The 17,169-nt window shown below is 44.8% G+C and overlaps 1 protein-coding gene across 2 annotated transcripts in view; it reads right to left on the bottom strand.

Moving 5' to 3' along the window:
- JARID2 (jumonji and AT-rich interaction domain containing 2) overlaps positions 1-17,169 on the bottom strand; it is a 285,849-nt gene that overhangs the window by 31,063 nt on the left and 237,617 nt on the right. For both annotated transcript variants that reach the window (XM_003788317.2, XM_023512349.1), the window contains one exon: positions 2,678-2,913. In XM_003788317.2, the coding sequence (XP_003788365.1) occupies positions 2,678-2,913 (236 nt within the window). The remainder of the gene's footprint in view (positions 1-2,677; positions 2,914-17,169) is intronic.

The raw sequence follows: 17,169 nt of genomic DNA, 5'->3' as shown, positions 1-17,169 counted from the left end.
GAACCACAGAGGCTCCTGAAGTTACTCAGGTGATGGGAGCACCTCAGGGTGTCTCCTCCAGCTGGAACCCTAAACCTACAGCAGAGGGTCCTGAATCACACGGTCCTGAACCACAGAGGCTCCTAAAGTTACTCAGATGATGGGAGCACCTCAGGGTGTCTCCTCCAGCTGGAACCCTAAACCTATAGCAGAGGGTCAGAGGCGTCCCAGGGCAGATGACTAATAATGCCAAATGCTAGTTCTGAAGGCCCCAGGGCTCAAGGGGGCAGAGGCACCCCAACGTACAGTGGTGCCTGTGGCTCCCCTAAGCTCTGTCCAACAGCATCACCTCTTCTCATTCATTTATAAAGGAAGCTTTAAACTGAATCTGAATGAAGGGCCAGTGCTGAGAGCTGAGCTAGGAACAACGGAGATGGGACATTTACTCCGTGTGACCCCGTAAGGAAAGTGCAGGAGAACAGGCTGAGCATGTGTGTGTGCACATGACTTACTCAGGCCACACAGACCTTCATCCCTGCTGCACAGATGGGTGCTTGGGGCAGGAGCGGAGGCCCCTGCAGATCTGAGAAACAACTTCTAGTCCTACTATGGCCCTAAGTCATGTTCTAGTATTAAAATTTCACTATAGACGAACTCTGAAAAAACGTCTTAGACATTTGCCTCACAGAAAAGCAGATTATAATGTAAAAAAAATACATTTTTCAAAAAAAAAAAAAAAAGCTTATAATCCTAGCGTTCTGGGAGGAGACAGGATCTCTTGAGTTCAGGCATTCAGAGACCAACCTGAACAAGAGAGCAAGACCCTGTCTCTACTGAAAATAGAAAAATCAGCCAGGCATTGCGGCAGGCTCCTGCAGTCCCACTTACTTGGGAGGCTGAGGTAGAAGGATTGTTTGAGCCCAGGGGTTTTGAGGTTTGAGGCTGTGGCACTCTAGCCTGGGAAACAGAAAACTCTGTCTCAACAAAACAAAATTAAAAACAACAACAAAAACAACACTATCCTGGGTTCCTAAGAAAACAGACGAGATGCATTGAGGCTCCAAAGTGTAACAATCACCCATCTGTCTGTCTCTCTGGGTTCCTTCTAATTCTGTTCTTGTTCATAAGCAAAAACACACATAGGAAAGTCCTATACAAGGATCTGTAGGGCCCAGAGCTTCGGGACAGGGTGGAGTGAGGTGTCACAGACCCAGAACCCCAGCCTGGGTGCTTCCCTGTGCTGTGTCTCTCCTACTGCTGAAATCCCAGGCCCAGTGCTGGAGGGGCTAGATGCGCAGGAGAGGGAACCCCAGTCCACATCTTAGTTGTCGTCTTCGGGAAAACTGAGATCAGTCTCAGAACATCGACCAGCGTTTAAAATACGCTCAATCACTGGTGTAATCACTGGTGTCATCTCAAAACGACACTGCAGACCATGAAGGCTCAGGTGTCCGTGGGCCACGGAAACATCACTGTGGTGACTCGTGCTATGTCCACTGCACCCCAACTGACAGGCAAACGCCATCTGGAAGGCAAACGCATGGGCGTGCAGACAAACTGCTATCTGCCTGGGCGTGACCAGTCACTCATCATTCAGAGAGAAATATCACTGATGCCATGAAGAAGGGCAGGAATACTCCCACCACAGCATGAAGCCCAGGACTCCACACCACAGTGACCACCTTGTAGTCATTCTGGGTTAATGCCAGCCAGGAAATCTCTTCTGCGCCTTCCCCCCTTGCTCTTGAATATTCTTTTTCAAGATTATAATCTCTAGGCTAACTCAAGGGGAGAACTTAACACTATGTTAAAATTTCCAGTGAGGCAAGCTCAGCAGTGATGCCCCCCACCCCCAACTCAGCTTTGAAATGGAGCAGGGAGAGGAGTGTGAGGGGTCAGAGAAACGCCACCTGTCCAGGGACAGCCCTTGGCTGTGTGCCTCCAGGCATCTGCCTTAATTTCATTGCCTACCTCGTAGGGTTCTGAGACATCAAATTTTGACAACAGCCCTGAGGTGTTCCTAAAAGCTGCCCCCATAACAAGGGAAGGACAGGAGGCGGTCAGAGTGGTGTCCACCTTTACTCTGCTGACCCCCAGCACAGGACACAAATGCCTTCAGTAGCATAAATGCCACCTGGTCTCTCCGCAGACTGCTCAGCAATGTGCATGCTCCACACGTTTTCTGCTCAGAAGTCCAGGTGGTAGCTTGTCACATCAAAAACAAAAAAAAAATACTGACAGGCTCATCCACTGAGGAGACTCGCTGTCTTCAAGCCCATTCCAAGGCCTCGCATGTCTACTCCCGGCCTAACCTGAGAAAGACAGCGTGTTCCCCACTACTCTCAGAGAACTCAGGGAGCTCAGGGTGGGTGGGCTGGAGGAAGGGCACTGAGGGAAGACAGCTCCCGATCTTTGTGAACGCTGCCGGCAGGTGCCGCAGCATGTGGGGAGGCATGTGAACCCACAGGTGGGTGTGGTGGGTGTGCGTGGGTAGAAAGCTGCGTGCAAGTGTGACTCTGTACAGAGGCCCCCACTCCACTCCCCGGTCCCACCTCTGGGCATCAAGTGTGACTCTGTACAAAGGCCCCCACTCCACTCCCCGGTCCCACCTCTGGGTATCATTTCCTGCCTTTAGAACCCTTCAAAACCAGCTTCTAAGTTGGTGAAATGGGGAAGGGGGTTCCACTGGGGTTTTCACCTGCTTCCGTAAGTCCTGAGCCGACCGAGGCAGAGGGGGGTGGTGGTGGCTGGCAGCAGGTCCCTTGGCCGGGGTGGCCGTGGAGGGGGCTGCTGTGGGCTGGTTCGCAGAGGCCTGTTCCCGGCGGCTGTCGGCCCGGTGATCGCTGTGCTTCTCCTTCCCGGGAGTGGCCTCTTTGCTTTTGTGTTTTTGAACAGGTTCTTTCTCCCGTGTTGACCTGCTGGAACCATTAAAAACTAGAAAGGAAGAAGAAAGGAAGAAGACGTTACACCACCTTGAACAGACAACCACTAGCCCGTAACCTGAACTTCCTGAAGTCGCAAAGAATCAACCATCCCGTGTCAGATGCTCTCGAGAGAAACAACCAGCACCCCATTGCCACTATGCAGAAAGAAACTGTGAACAGCAAGGGACAAAGTTACATCTAAATTCCTAAACATGTCCTACGAATTATTTGCTGGAAATGATGGGAAAATCCATTCTTTAAAAGATCCTTCCAAAAAAGGAAAAAACAAAACAAACAAAAACACCAACCTGTAGCCCTCAGAATATCAACACCGTATCTTAAAAAAGGACAGAGACTATAATACAAAAAGTCTCATTCTGCGAACACACACGCCCTGAGTATAGACAGACAGTACTGGAATAAGAACACGTATTCTCAGATTTACAAGCGATGCATTTTAGGCTGGAGAGCTGCTACCGCATACGGGTCAGGGACGCAGCTGCTGGATCTGACCACCTGGTGACAGCAAAGCAGGAAGAAAGGGGTGGTGGGGCTGTGGGCCAGACCTGTTTTGAATGTTATTCATTCACAGTAACAGCTCACCTTTATCAAGCACTTACCACTCCATCGATAGCCAGAGGACTACGCAAAAGCTTTCAAGTGGTGTAGCCTCTGCATCCTTGGGCAACACGAGAGTGCAGGACACTTACAGAAGGAGGACGCTCAGTGTCTCACCCAGGTCACGTCACCTGTCACAGGGTCAGCCTGCCTCCCATGCCCACCTGAACCTTCCCCAAGCCCCAGTGTGCACAGAGGATCCTACCCACCACCCTCCAGGTAGGAACCTGAGAAGAAGAGGAATGCCCAGACTGTACAGTAAACCCAGCGGCAGTGCCACTGTGGGTTCGCCCTGCTGTTTTTCTGCTAGGACGTGCACATCCTTTTTTTTTTTTTTTTTTTGGGTAGAGACAAGGGAGGTCTCCCTCTGGCTTAGGTTGGTCTCGAATTCCTGAGCTCAGGGCAATCCACCAGCCTCAGCCTCCCAGAGTGTGGGGATTATAGGCATGAGCCACCACACCTGGCCAGCCATGGCTTTTTTTTTTAGACAGAGTCACACTCTGTCACCCTGGGTCGAGTGCCATGGCATCATAGCTCATAGCAACCTCTTGGGTTTAAGCAATCCTCTTGCCTGAGCTTCCTCACAGGTGGGACTACAGGCACCAGCCATAACGCCCAGCTACTTTTAGAGACAGGGTCTCACTCTAGCTCAGCGGGTCTTGAACTCCTGAACTCAAGCGACCCACCCACCTTGGCCACCCAGAGTTAGGACTACAGGCATGAGGCACCACACCCAGCCAATGGCTTATTTCTTTTAAGGAGGAGGAGGACTCCTGTCCGTGGGTTGCACTAGGCAGATCAGCAAGGGGAAGCTATGGTGATCACTTTTCGCTCTCATTCAAAGTTTGGAGTGGAGACATTAAAAGGGTCACCACTGTGTTTACTGCCCATCCAACACCTGAACAACTCTGGGCCATGCCCACTCCCAAAGCCCTCGCAGAATCCGCTACCTGACAGGGCAGCTAAAAGAGGAAATCCGGCTTCCTCTGAGCTATAATCTCTTCCTGCTGGCCTGAAACAGCAGAAGTCAAATCTCAGTCCCTTTTACCAGCCTTTCATACAACTGAAAAACTACCTATTTATCCTTTCTGAATACTCCACTTCTTGATTTGTTATCTACAATCTTGGCTCTCGCACAGATTTCTAAGAGCTCTTTAAATTCTATTTAAAACTTAGAGGTTGAAAATACTTTCTTCTTTGGCCATTTGGTTTTATGGCGCCAAATCTGTTAACAATATTTTTTCCACCAGGACAGTCTCGGGCTACAGTGTAGTGGCATCATCACAGCTCACCAACTTGACTAATTTTTCTATTTTATTTTTTGTAGAAATGGGGTCTCACTCTTGCCCAGGTTGGTGTCAAAGTCCTGACCTCAAGTGATCCTCCTGCCTCAGCCTCCCCAGAATGCTAAGATTACAAGTGCTGGTTACTGTGTTCAAAAATATTTTATAGTTTGTTTTATGTTTAGAAAATTCTTCTGTGTTTTCTTTATTTCTCCCAGTGTTGTGATCGTATAATTGATAAAAATTACAAATATTTAAGGTGTATGACATGACTGATTTAATATGTCCACATCATAAAAAGATAAATGACACTAATCACCACCCCCATACTTTTTTTGTGGTAAGAATACTTAAGATCTACCTCCTGAGCAGTTTTCCAGTACATGCTCTAGAGTAATTATAGTCAGCAGGCTGAACAAGAGATGACACCAACTTATTCTTCCCATCCAGCAAACTTTACACACTTCCACTAACATTTCTTCATTCTACCCATACGTAGTTTCAAATAATAATCTCCTAAATTGCTTAGACTTAATTCTTTTGTCTACTTATTATTATTCTAAGACAGACTGGATGTGAGCCTTGATACAAGTTCCTTCCAGCAGGCCAGGCATGGTGGCTCACGCCTTTAATCCTAGCACTCTGACAGGCCAAAGCAAGTTGGTCAGGAGTTCAAAAACAGCTTGAGCAAGAGTGAGACTCCGTCTCTAAAAATAGCTGGGCACCTGTAGTCCTAGCTACTCTGGAGGCTAAAGCAAGAGAATCCCTTGAGCCCAAGAGTTTGAGATTGCTGTGAGCTATGATGCCACAGCATTCTACCCAGGGTGACAAAGTGAGGCTCTATCTCAAAAAATAATAATAATTAATTTTTAATAAAAAGTTTCTTCCAGCTTCAGTGACAAATAGATTTTAAATACTGAAAGAAAAGATCAGCCATGGCAAACTACGGACCACGATCCGACGTCGTCCACAGTTCTACTGGATACTCTCAGTTATACTCTCAGACAAAATGGGGAGTTTCGAACAGCTGGCATTTATTCTAAGTGTAAGTAACTACTCATCGTTAGAAACCATCAATCATACCCAAGCTGGCAGTATCTGTGCTAGCTCTCAAGACAAATTAAAAGCAACATCCCTAAGAAGTCATACTTCAGTGCGATTAAAAATCAAGCCAAAGAACATGAATCTAGGCAATTCTTGACCGTTCACCAATTTTCTAAAGCTGTGAACACAGCTTCTTTATTAAAACATAGCACAGGAAGTATTATAGTTTTTTTTCCCCAAAAAATCTCTAATATTCCATACTTTCTCTGTTCTCGGCTGCCACTAAGATATGTCCCAATGGTACAGCCTATTATTAAACAAATACCAGTTCTGTAATCACTTCTCCTTATTCAGTTAAGAAAACATTATTTTACGGTTTTGCCCTCCTTTATAATAGGAAATTTGCAACTCAGTTCCCAGCCCTGCTTCACAACAGGGCAAGTTACTTATTTGTACTTATTCCTAGCTTTTCTCATCTAAGACTGAGGATGTCCAGCACAATGTCTGGGGTTCGGAAAGCCAGTATCTGGGAGATGTTACTGTCTGTGCAACAGGGCTGTCTCAGGTGACCACATAATCTGTGGCCAGATCGGTTCTTCCCTCCTCTCCCTCCCTATAGGCAATCTGTATAGAGGGGCTTCAAATACAGCCAAACGCGGGCCTGAGCAAGACCCATCACAGCCACCTACTGCACCAGGTTATCAGCTCTGCTGTGCTGACCCTGCCTGTCCCACATCCCAGTCACGGCCTGCCCCTAAGTGGGAGTGTGTAGAGAAAACCCAGCAGAAACAGATATCGTTTTCATGAGGAAAACAAGAGCTGCTAATCACACGCCAGAGCATGAAAAAACACAACACTAAAAATACAGCCCACATTTTCTGCTAGCACGATGAGTGATGTGCAGACAGAGCAGAGGTCTCAAAATAGGTTCACAGAACCTTCCCGGATCTAGAAACCCTTTCAAAAGACCTGATTGGGTCAAACTAGTTGCATTTTCCTGATAAGACATTATTTCTCTTTTTCACTGGGTTGGTATTTGCACTGATGTTATAAAACAAAGGTAGGTTAACCATCAGGGAAATGCAAATCGTAACCACAATGAGACACTACTTCACATCTGCTAGGACGACTGTTCCTCAGAAGATAATAATGATGCGTATTGGAGAGAATGTGGAGGAACTGGAACCCTCATACACTGCTCGCTCGCGGGGATGGAAAATGGTGCAGCCACTTTGGAAAAGGTAACACATTAAGAATTCCCATGCGACCAACAATTCCATCCCAAGAAATGTACACAAGAAAAATGTTTACAGTATGTCCATGTAAAAACTTATGTATGTTCACAGAATGATTACCGATAGTTACAACTCAGAGAAAAACGGAAAGGTCCATCAACTGTTCTTTATTTTGCTAAATAAACTGGCATAACCATACAAATGGAATGTTACTCAGCTACAAAAAAAAAAAAAATCAAATATTGATTCATGCTAGCACTTAAAGAGATAAACCGTATGATATGCAAATTAGCTCCCAATTTTTTTAATGTGGGCAAAATTCCTGGTGTTTTAGAATAAATAAAGTCAGTGGCGCCACATTATAGTATACTAGTACTTACTTTATTCTTGATCAGTGGACCTTAGCAAGCCTTAAAAAAAAAAAAAGCCAATTTCATTTAACAATGACACTGATAAATTGGTACAAACCGTTAATATTATTAAATCTTGGCCCCCTGAGCACACATACTTCATGTGAAAAAGTAGTAATTACGCATCAAGTACTTCTTTTAAATACTGAAATATGATGATGCTCTCTCGAAGAAAGAGCCCCTGTGTGGCTGTGTGGGCGGCACGCGAGCTCCTTTTCCCACAGAATGCCATTTTCATTTGAAGAAGGATGACACACTCGAGTTGTGAAGACTTACTTATCTGGCAGCTACTTTTTGCAGAAGTGAGTGAGACAAGTCGGTTTTTTAAAGCAAGTATCTAATAGTTTCTGCTGCCAGTGACAGAATTCACGCTTTCAGGCAAAAATTAGAATTTTGGAAAATAGGAATCTGCCATCCAGAGTCTGACGGCCTCCCAGTACTTGAAGACTCCTGATGAGGTGAGTGGAGATGGGATTCTTGATAACGTACAAGGAAAAGTTCCGACAGAAGGTGAGGACCACGACTCAGCAAACCATTACTTTCAAACAACCAGTACGCAGCACGCTGCAAAACTGTGCATGGTTTTATCCCAAGTGGGAGACAAACCCATGGATATTAATGGGTAGGAAAAGTTCAATGATGAGACAGGTTCCGGTTCCCATAGCAACTGACCTTTAAGAAAGTAGCACTTGTGGAGTCAGACTGCACCCCAGAACGAAGGAAGGATCTTCCCGCTTTTCAAAGTACATATTATATTCTACGGGACTGATTTTCCTCCTATGTCAACCACACAATACACTACCAGAGACTGAAGGCGAAAGACAGGAGAATTTGCCTGTCTTCTACAGAGCAAGATACTGAGGAGACTTGCAAAAATGTAAAATAATGTAATTCTTAACACTAATATTTTGGTTTTGAATTTTTGTTTTTTGAGAGCGAGAATCTCACTCAGTTTCCTTGGGTAGACTGCATAGGTGTCATCGTAGCTCAGTGTGACCTCAAATTCCTGGGCTTCAGCCTCCCAAGTAGCTGGGACTACAGGAGTAGTCTACTCCATGACACTGGGCTGATTTTCCTGTTTTTAGTAGAGAATGGGTCTCCCCGAGGTGGTTTTGAACTCAAGGATTCAACTGATCTTCTCACAACTCAGCTTCCCGGAGTGACAGGATCATAGGTGTGGACTGCTGCCCCAGCCACGATTACTTTTTTAAGAACACTGTACGTGTTTAACATGTAACTGGTTTGTGCCATTTCTAAGGGAATAAGTGTTTTTAAATTTCCTCAGTTTTGCAGGGCATGCTGGCTCACACCTATAATCCTAGTACTTTGGGAGGCCAAGGTGGGTGCAATGCCCTGAGCTCACAGGTTCGAGACCAGCCTTAGCAAGAGCGAGACCCCATCTCTAAAAATAGCTGGGCGTTGTGGCAGGCACTTCTACTCCCAGCTACTTGGGAGGCTGAGGCCAGAGACTCACTCGCTTAAGCCCAAGAGTTTGAGGTTGCTCTGAGTGATGACTTCATGGCACTCTTGGTACCAAAGTGACAAAGTAAGGCTCTGTCTCAAAAAAAAAAAGACAAAAATGTCCTCACTTGGAATTCTAATATGGTAGTTATTGATAAATATGTGTATAATCCACATTTGAAAAAACCTTTTGGGAGTCCCCTCAATAATTTCAGAGTAGAAAAGGGCCCCACTGACTCTGGAGGACTGCTTGAGCCCAGGAGTTCAAGGAGCTATGATCATACCACTTGCACACCAGCCAGAGCAACAGAGAGCATGCCTCATAAATAGGAATAGAAAGGGGTCTTGAATCCAACCAGTCTGAAATTTGGGGCTGGAATCTCCTTTTCCATGGTTAACTACACGATGGTTACAAGAGGCTTTACATGCAGCATGAAACTGACAGGCATCAAATGTTTATAGGATAACACCATCCCCTTTCCAGGGAAGCTGTGAGCAAGGCCCAGTTTTTCACAGAAATTTGATAAGAGTGGCACTGTGCTTAATCAGCAGTATCGTTCTGATCTGAAAAACCAAATCTTTCATCAGCACTATTTGTACCTGAAATAAGATGCACAAATCTTTAGTATCATTTTGATGCCACAAAACCTCTTCCTCTAGAAAGCAAAGCTCTCCAAATCAAAGAAAAATTGGTAAAGCGTTCCGATTATTGTAGGAAAGGGGGAGCAGAGGGGGAGAAGGGGACAGGTGGCATTAACATGAAAAGCCAACCTGGCCGCCCAATACTCTCATAAAGAATATTTTGATATCAACAAAGGGGAAGTTTTCAAATATACAAAAATGTAAAACTGAATCAAATTAACTTTGATTTGCAAACAAAGAGATGGTTTTCAAACGAAGCCACTTTCTGTAACCATCTTGCTATTTTATAGCAGCAATATACTGAAATGGCAAACACAGCCAAAAAGTCAAATCATGTGTTAAATGGGAAGAAAGGGGGGAGGAGGAAGATTGGGCAAAGACGATGGAGCCAAAGACAAGGTATTTTTTTGTACTCAACAGCTCATTAATTTTAAGTGTCGTGGGAACCTGCCAGTTTTACCCCTCCAAGTAATTATCTTTTGTCTTAATTTGTAAGGTTAGAGAAAGGGAGAGAAGGGGGAAGAAAAAAAATATTCACTCTCACAGGGAAAGACTAAACCCTGTGAACATAAGAGACAGAGAGACAGAGAAAGTTGGATGTATAGAAGAACTCTGCATACCATCCCCAGTTAGAAGGAATAATTGGACTAGTTTCTTTAAGGAGAGAAAAAAACCATTCATCACTGCGAACCACATTAGGAAACTGCATTGTACTCCAATACAAATAGCTTTACGTTAATGAACAGAGACAAATATATTGATTTGTATACACATACTCTGAAAGTTAAATAGCCTATAGAAAAGTGTTTCCACACCGCAGCAAGCACAATCTTCAAATCTAAAGGCTGGTATTTTGATGTAGGGTCACTTCATCCCCGAGAAGTTAAGATTTGCTCCCAGTGAGAGATGAAAAGATAGGGACAAGACAGTTACTTTAGAAACATCTTTTAACAGCAGTCCTGCGACAGCTGGAAAGGTGGAGAGCTGCACTTTCTCAGCCGGGAAATTCACATTTATAGATTTAGGGAACTTCTCCTAAGCAATGTTTCCCAAAAGCTCCGTTCACATAGTTAGGTCCTGACAAGCTTCCTGGGTGAGATGGTTAAGGCAGCCTATGAAAAGCCCATCATTATGTTTTCAACCTACGCGAGCTCTTGATTTTGATTTCTGTTTCCCCAGCTGTTCACCAAACACATCAGTACCACAATTCTTTACACCAGCTAGGCAGCTTCCCCTTACCTGACCTCCGAGGCTCCAAAAAATATATTAAATAACGTATACAAAATGCTTTGTGTTCTTCAGAGAAATGAGTTATGAAATTATAAGGAGAGTGACATTTTAGAAAACCCTAGCTATCATGGCAAAGAAAAGAAGCACATTTGAGAAAAATAATTATTTTTGAAGACAGCTGACAAAGCCAGCCATCCACGTCCGTCTCCAAGCCCCTCCTAGAACCAGATGCCCCTATATTGCTAATTACTCGCGCTAATAAAGGCTCCACTTTCAAAAGCCAAGAGGGAATCCTGATGTTTTTTATTAGGTGAGGGGGAAAGAGGAGTCCTTACTTGGCATCTGATAAAAGTTATATGATATCCTGGGATTACTCAGTGTCTGACCTGCAATAATACGGTTCTGAAGGCCTGACCTTGAAAGAGAAACATGGAGAAGAGCCATCAGAGCAGGCAGGGCTGAGAGGTCCGCTAGCAAGGAAACCGAGGCAAGCCAGAAAAGAAAGAACAGGAGAAGCTGAAGACCAGCACCTAACTAACCCCCCAAATAAAAGACCTTCTCCCCATCCTCACTCCCAAAACAAATGGAAGGGGCAAAGAAAAGAATCACTGTAAATACAGAAGAAATGTGTTGAGGAAAAAAGACCCACAGCAAGTTTCTGATCTCAAGCCAGATATTTAAATGTAAGCTTCATGTCATTACAAGGCATCCTGACTCCGGCAGGACAAGGACTCCATCACTTGGCTGGCATTAAATCCTTGTTACTGTACAAAAGCTGCACTTGATCTCTGGAGCCAGTTCAACTTTGAGTCACTACTGTCTCAATGTCTGCCAACCTGTGCCAACAGTTCCAAAGGATTTTAATGCAGCATGTGAATGCCGTAACCCGGTTTGCCCTGGGCCCAAACAGCTCCACTAATGTAGCTACAGGGAAAGAAACTCTACGTGTAAAACTAGGGAAAAGCTGCAGAAACCTAATAGTTCAGGTGAGCAAAGCCCCCTTATCAGCCAGAAAGCCAGGATGCCGAAGATGAAACCTTCAGCAGGCTCCATGCACCCCAACTCTAGCCAAACAAGCAGATCCTACTCGTCTGCAGGGTGTCTGTGAAACTCTTGTTTTGCTTTGATTACAATTATACTAAGAAAAGTTTTGAAGCCAACTGTGTATCCTTCCTCTTCTACAGATGAACTTAAATACTGTAGGTTCTAGAATATTCCCCCCCCCATTTTGGTTGCCACTATTCCCAGATCTAAAGATGTGAATCCATTCTGTACATGATATAACTGAAAGACTTGGTGATTTTTCTCTCCTTGTAACAAACCTATTTCTCACACACATTCCTGATAACGTACAACAGTTACAATACAAGGCCATAAGACCTTTATGAGACTACGCAGGTCAGGACAGCAGAAAGACCATAAATCAAGATGAATAATTTTTGTCATTGAAAAACTGTTGCTTGGCCCAGGTGGCCCCCACAGGGGCTGAGGAAAGGACTGACGATGACCACTGGCCTGCGTGCATCTGTTGGTTCTAAGGCATTTGCATTCTCCAGTGTGCCAGAGGGGGCCATGGGAAGAACGTCAGAGCAAGTGGCCTTTGAGGGCAATGGGCGGTGGGCTTAGAAGGTTCTCATGCTCTATCACCGGCAAGAAGCAAGTAGCACAGAACCACAGGTTACAACAGGAACAGGACGAGCATTAACGGGAAGAACAAACTGCAGGGGCTTTACAGCTCTTAAGGAGAGAGACCTGGGCACAAGGGCAGTGAGTGACAGAACAGCAGCCACCTTCCACTGTTGGGAGAAGTCACCGAGTGCCGGGCACTGTCCTACATGTATCTGGCACCTCACTAAGTCCCCATGGATGTTTGCTTTACATCTTTTAATAAGCTACAATTCCCACGGCATGTAAATCACCCATGCTAAGGGAATGTTTCCATGGATTTTAGCGGACATATTCACAGGTGCAACAATCACCACAATGTAAAGTTTAAACCACTTATGGAATAGTTTTGAAAAAACCCACACCTATTAGCACTCACCCCCAGCCTCATCCTATCTCCCACCCCAAATGGCTTTTTGAATCACGTGTTATACTAGCATTTTACATAGGAGGACGCTAAAGCTTGAAGAAGGTAAGGGACCAACCAACCTATTTTCACCTGAGTAGGAGGCGGACCCACAGCCAGGAGCTTCTCTTCCACCCCGAGGTGCAGCGCCTCCTAGCCAGTGGTCACACATGTGGCTACGGAGGTGGGAGGTGGGGCCTGGGCCAGCTGGCCTAAGTGATATCCCTAAGGTCCTGCCTGGACCTGTGGAATAAATACTGTAAAGTGAGAAGAAGCTGGGAATATACGATTATACTGACAAACAGGAATAACTACTGCAGAACTTCTACAACATTGAAACGGCTCACAAAACAGTTCTGGACAGGTGATAATGTCACAACATTCAGTGGCAATAGCAGACTCTTGGACAGGTCTCATGTGGCAGGCACTTGAGACATATGAACTTTCTGAAATTTTCTCAGCGATTATAAGGTTGTTTTAGGGTTCCACATCTTCTCAATCAAACGTTGGGTTATTACAGTAATAGGCAATATGCTGTTCCCTACCATGAACATACACCACTCATTTAAGTCTTACCAAAGCCCATCAGGCATGCCTATGATCTCAGCACAGCGAGATTAGGGCCCTCAACTGTGCCCTGAATCATTCTGCCAAGTGGCCTCTGACAAACAACACTGCCCCAAATGCGGAAGGGGACTGGCTAGGAACACATATGTATTAACCCAACCCTGCAGACACTACCACTTAAAAAAAATAAGCTACCAGTTCATACTCTAACTGTGCAGAATATTCACTTGACTCATCAGGAAAAATGGAGTAGTTCAAGGTTAAAATGAGGAAAAGAGGGTATCCCCTGAAAAAGTAGAGAAAAAACCGTGTGAGGGTGTCTGTCATCACTGAGCCAGCAGCACACAACCCCGCTGCCCTAGACAAAGAGAGGGCTCAGGGAACCTCACAGGCAACCACTGAGCAGAAATGTGATAAATTCATCCAAATGATTACTTTTTGGCCCTTACACAACATGCCCCCGGTGTGAATCTAAAAGCAATTAAATCATTCCAGCTGGGAGTCCAATGACATGTTGTTTAAAAAGTCTTCTGAGAAATATCCCCCTTCAGAAAAAGATGCGTACAAAGGAACAATAGTCTTTCCTTTTCCTTCTCTTTTTTTCCTAAGTGAAAGAAAAAAATTCTTTTTAAGAACTTACACTATGTGACTGACTTAAGCAACAAACCTTCATCAAGTTCTCTTCTGCAAAGGATTCAGGAAAGCCAAAGTCAAATTCATTCCTGACCCATTTAATAATTTCTCTAAGTCTACCTCACTTAACCCAGTGGAAAAAAATACCAATTATGAGCAATTTTAAAAAACAAGACATTTCAAGTATCAACTTGTAATATAAACACCCACAACACAGTGTTTTGATTGTGCTGTTTTGCTTCCAAACAGTGATTACCTAAGGGCTCTATTGTTAGGATCATTTGAGGGTCTGCATATGTAAGAGTATTGTGGAAACTCTGATGAACTATTTAAATAGTAAGTTGCTAGAAGCACTGTTATTGTAACCCTTGAGTGTTAATCCAAGGTTAAAAGCTCACATGGTGCTGTCCAAGTCACTTCAGATTATGTATTTTAATAAACAAATCCATTTCCATTAGGATGTTCAGTAGATTATAAATGAGAACTGTAGAATCCTGTGTAATGTTTGCAAAACAAAACATCTGCCTGGGGACATGCCAGGCTGTGGCAGGAGACTACTGGGGTCAGGGCTCCTGCTCCAAGGAAGGAGCGTGCTATTGCTGACAGGCCGGTGTAGACACTGACTGTGGCACAAGGAGGATGGTGGGGGGCAAAAGGTGTGTGCTCTCTCCTTCCATGAGGCCAGGTGTCCTGGCACCAATCCCTGGGACACACTCCTGTCCTGTCTGTAGAGAAGATAAAGCAGGATACCACTGGCAATCTGGGTTCTAGGTTCTTCAAAATAGCACAGCTGAAAGAAAACCATTCTCCTCGGACATGCAGCCTAATCACAATTTTGACCGAGCCTACCCCAGTAATAAACTATTAGTTTTCCACACTTTGTTTTCTGTGTGTTCATTTCCCCACATGTCACTAGGGGTGATCTCTCTGGGGAGGACACAGATGTTGCTGGATTTCCTCACATGTCTCAGCAACTCAAGCATACAAAATAGAGGAGCAGAGACTTGACACAAAAAATATTCCATAATGGAAATCACAGAAAACCAGCCCTCTCTTCCCTCTTGTGAAAGGCCCAGCAATTCTGAACAGCTGCCTGACCACTCATTAGGGTCGTCCAACAGGATGCACCTTCTTCACCCAAGCCAAAGAGCAAAGAGGAAATGGAGATCATCTGTCTCTACATTTTGAGTTTTGGAAAGTGAAAGAGTAAAACTGAAGCATGGAGAGGGAAGGGAGAGTCCTAACCACATTCACAAACTATGCCTGACCTTCTCTCAGCGCATGCAGACACCTTATGTTCATCTAAGGTACTGCTGGTGTTCTGCATATACACTGAGAGCTCTCTAAAATCAGGGCATCGAGTGGGGGTAAAGAGGAGCACAGGGAGCAGGGCAGAGCATTACGGCTTCCTAAGGTAGCAGGTGCAACACGGTAGGGCCTGTTAATTCATTCTGGGAAGCAGCAACCCCAGCTGCTCACCTGCATGGTTCAGGGACCCCCTTACACCTACCTGCCTGCTGTTTATTCGGCAGGAATGCCAGTGGGCCTGGAGAATCTCATCAAGCTCAGAGCTCTGAAGGAGCTCTCAGAACCCAACCAAACCAACAGTCTGAGGACCTCAGAATGACCCACCCCTCAGGCCACACCAGGTGCAATGAACTGCCAGGAGCAACCCCAGGGCCTAGCACTTTCTGACATACATAATCACTAACCACTCATCCAGTTTCCTTAAATAGAAAACTATTGGCCCAACAGACTGGATACCTTCTGTGCTCCCATAGACAACTTTTTATTGCAAATGAATCCTCTGTAGGAATCGGTTTCATTTTATTACATTACCACTTTCAAACAAATATCTCTTTGAACCGATCAGCACATTTATAATAAAATCCCATTCCAAGGAATTTGTAAGAATTCTGCTCTCAATTTATAATGAAGTGGGCCTGAATGCAAGTTAGCGGGAAAGACAACTTTTAGCTGCCATGACAAAGGCTGTCGACATTTGATCTGCATTTACTACATATGAAAACAAGACTTCTGGCTCAGGCCCATAGCTCAGTGGGTAGGCGCTGGCCACATACACAGGGGCTGGTCTGTTCCAACCCAGCCCAGACCTGTTAAACAACAATGACAACTATAAAAACAACAACAAAAAAATAGCCTGGTATTGTAGTGGGTGCCTATAGTTCCAGATACTTGGGTGACTGAGGCAAGAGGATCACTTAAGTCCAAGAGTTGGAGGTCGCTGTGAGCTGTGATGCCACAGCACTCTACTGAGGGCAACACAGTGAGACTCTATCTCAAAAAAAAAAAAAAAGAAAGAAAAGAAAAGAAAACAAGACTTCTCAACGATCAGGAGTCTGACACTCTGGATTCTTGTGTAAACCACTAGCATCCTGGGGTTCACTGCTGACATTTGGCAGTTCACACTTTAAATGGAGGACACAACAGTAGACCTATTTTCCTAAGGTTATAAGAGAAATTAAGAAGACTATCATAGACAGGAATGCAAAACAGATGAGAACAGGGTGGGACACGAATGTTTTGATTCGAAAAAGGCACTACTGTATCAAGTAAAGAAGAGTGAATTACCAAGACAGGCCTTTACTCAGAACTTTCACTCAGCTCAGAAAGCGATCTAGAAAAAGTCATCTCCCTGAATGCACGGCAGTCACCATCATTCACCCTGAGAGATCTGAATGGTATGCCTTCTATGCAGGCGACATCAGCCGTAATTAGCTCTTTATGCTGGGATATCAATCAATCAATCAATCAAAAACAACTGTGAATCTATTCCACCTTGCTGCTCATTTCACAGAACAGGGAATTAAGAATCAGAAGCAGTGGGGGCACAATGGCTTAGGGGTAATGCTAGTACTCTGGGAAGGTGACTTGAATTTGTGACCAGCCTAAACAAAAAACAAGACCCCCGTCTCTGCTAAAAACAGAAAAATGAGCTAGGTATGGTGGGCTTCCTGTACTCCCAACAACTGAGGCTGAGGCTAAGGCGCAGGATCACTTTAGCCCCAGGAATTGAAGGCTGCAGTGCACTGTAATCACCCCTCTGTGTGA

The sequence above is a fragment of the Otolemur garnettii genome, unplaced genomic scaffold (genome assembly GCF_000181295.1).
Source record: "Otolemur garnettii isolate 467f Iridium unplaced genomic scaffold, OtoGar3 scaffold00026, whole genome shotgun sequence".
In the NCBI taxonomy this organism is placed as follows: Eukaryota; Metazoa; Chordata; class Mammalia; order Primates; family Galagidae; genus Otolemur; species Otolemur garnettii.
The sequence above is the reverse complement of the archived record's forward strand: the minus strand, read 5'-3'. Positions and strand labels throughout refer to the sequence as shown.